This window comes from Limulus polyphemus, unplaced genomic scaffold (genome assembly GCF_000517525.1).
Source record: "Limulus polyphemus unplaced genomic scaffold, Limulus_polyphemus-2.1.2 Scaffold178, whole genome shotgun sequence".
In the NCBI taxonomy this organism is placed as follows: domain Eukaryota; kingdom Metazoa; phylum Arthropoda; class Merostomata; order Xiphosura; family Limulidae; genus Limulus; species Limulus polyphemus.
In genome coordinates this window covers 398,376-401,110 of record NW_013665788.1, presented here as the reverse complement: position 1 = coordinate 401,110, position 2,735 = coordinate 398,376, and the positions used below count along the sequence as shown (strand labels likewise).

Genomic DNA, 2,735 nt, shown 5'->3' with positions numbered 1-2,735 from the left:
GCTTAATTCCAAACAAACTCAACGGAAACACGAAAAAAAGGCATGTTGGTATTTACAATCTTAAGGGGACTTTTTAAGATGCATTGACTAAAAAAAACTAAATCAAACTTGCCGGTTAGAGAAAAGAAACAAAGAATCCTAAAGAGAAAGAAATGGGTAAGGGCTGCAATTACTCTGTTCCTTTTTTTTCTTCAAAATTATGCTCAAAGCTACACAAAAGTTATCTACTCAAGGCCGTCCCTAATTTTGAACTAATACACTAGAATGAAGGCAGCCAATCAACAGCGCCCTCTGCCAATTCTTGGGTACTCTTGTTTGATCGCATGAAAGAAAAAAAAAATTCGTGGCAAGTGTTTAGTTTTAAAAGGAAATAAACTTTCCTCAACTGGGGTGTTCAGGGATATTAATGTCCCCCTTCGTCCCGCTCGTGAAAATTACGTTTAATTTAAATGGGCTTTTAATAACTGTATCAGGATATAAGTCCTGATATAAATTTTCCACTGAGAATTGTTGAAGGCAGAGATAGAGATGCAATGGCTGACATCCCGGATTTCAACAACCGAAGTGCGAAGAGCGTTTTTTTGCAGCAACGGGTCGTGAACCATAAACACTTGGATTAAAAGTCCATTCTGTCTACTCCAGATCAACTTTGTTGCTACGCTATTCTGTGAATTTACATCACACGAAAAGAATGATTCTAAAAAAAAAAAATAAGACGGAACAGTTTTAGCCGTTTTACGTTGCTAGATTTGTATTATCCTATACGATGGCTATTTTACTTCAACTATCGTTCATTATATATATAGAGGCACAATGCTCACACGTAGACAGAGAAACACAAAAACATGCGTAGTTAGAGGATAAAATCTTACTATTGATCTAGACTTACATGTTCAACAACACCTGTTAGTCTAGAACCAGTTTTACCAACATGTTACAGTGTAACGGTATAAAAGTGGTTGTTAATAGTGAAACTGTTCACTTACACAAGAGTTTTATGAACCCTTGACGACGTTCTTAATGAGATTAGCAGACAAAATTGTCATTACGTTTAGGCATTAATTTTGTTGTTTTTTTCAATACCTGCACACACAAATACATGGATGAAATATTTTAATGATAATTCAGAAAAACTGAAAACATTTGTTCTATATTTATCTCTATGCAATAGAGAGATCTTGACATCATAAAGAACACTAGAGAAACCTTGCTATAGTAAATATCCTACAGTACACGACAGCAATCTTTCTACGTCTAGCATCACAAGGTATAACAGACAGTACGTTATAGACATCTTGTTATTACAGATACCTCCTAGTCCTTTACACGGCTATGATATCATAATATCTATGTTTAATATAGAATGTCATTCTGGTTGCAACATAATCTGATACCATCCTGTCAAAATAATTAAAAATTTAGAAAAGTCAGTAAACTAACCTCTGAAATCAAACCTTCCTGTCGACAGCTTTCTGCCTTTCTCTGGATCAACTTAGCAAGTTTACAGATAATGATCCCATTATCTAATGCCTCCATGAAGTTTTCAACCGTAATATTTTCTATGTCTGTAAAAAGAAAACAAATATCAACTTGTAAAATGCCTGTGTTAACCGACATTCTACCAGATCTCTTGATGTCATTTATGTGATAGAAATTGAAAGTGTTTACTCATTTTTTTTTTGTTATTTTGAGAAAATGAATCCAATATATATTTTGAATGCAGAAATAAATTACTTACACATATAATCTTTTAAGTTACTTACAAGTCTTTCTTAGATTCTTTCAGCTAAAAAAGTAACGAAAAAGTTTGAGCACGCAAACCTAAATATTTTTATTCGCTCGTCCTATGCCTAGTTACCAGAGAAATGCGGTTGGGTTCATGCATAGAAATTTAAAACAAGAAAATCTATACCAGATCATGCGCGTCAATTATTGTAGCATTCACAAATAGTTCTAATAATTTTTACACTAAGTATGATGATGCAACCTGTACTAAATACAACATGAAAGTTTTATGCGAATACATCACGTAAGATATTTGTGAAACTACAAATGTAAGTAAAATACTGGGTCTTAATTCGGCCAAGCCTCTATCTCTAACAAGCTTGAGAAGACTGATATTTGTGAAACTACAAATGTCAGTAAAATACTGGGTCTTAATTCGGCCAAGCCTCTATCTCTAACAAGCTTGAGAAGACTGATATTTGTGAAACTACAAATGTCAGTAAAATACTGGGACTTAATTCAGCCAAGCCTCTATCTCTAACAAGCTTGAAAAGACTGATTTTTTCCTTTCAAAAATAATAATATTGATAGAACACGCCTCAATAAATTACTATTATTATTACCAAATACTATTTGAAATAGTAGAATGTTATAATTGTACGCTACCAAAGTAAAATATTAAAGGTAAAATCCTGTTTGTTTTAAACACCGAAAATAACATGTATGTATGAAATCAAATACATATAGTAAAAGAAACAGATATATAATACTTCAAGATCCACAGGATATTGTTTCTCAAGTTTAATACTTATAAAAATAAGTAAACAAATACAGAGAGAGATATACGTTTCTAAAGCAGACATCAATAACATGACCGTTAATGAAATAAAAAAATATACAGAAATAATGGGGTGTACTTCTGAACGGACAGTCTGTGCGGAAAGAATTACACCTGTGTTGCGTCAGCGAGTCACATGACTAGTGTGACGCCACGTTTCTAGAACTATCCC

The 2,735-nt window shown here is 33.2% G+C and overlaps 1 protein-coding gene across 1 annotated transcript in view; it reads right to left on the bottom strand.

Annotated features, from left to right (window-relative positions):
• The window catches only part of LOC106478073 (growth arrest-specific protein 2-like), a 39,656-nt gene that overhangs the window by 9,968 nt on the left and 26,953 nt on the right, over positions 1–2,735 (bottom strand). Inside the window, exon 3 of the mRNA XM_022381601.1 lies at positions 1,441–1,565. Coding sequence (XP_022237309.1) covers positions 1,441–1,565 — 125 coding nt within the window. The remainder of the gene's footprint in view (positions 1–1,440; positions 1,566–2,735) is intronic.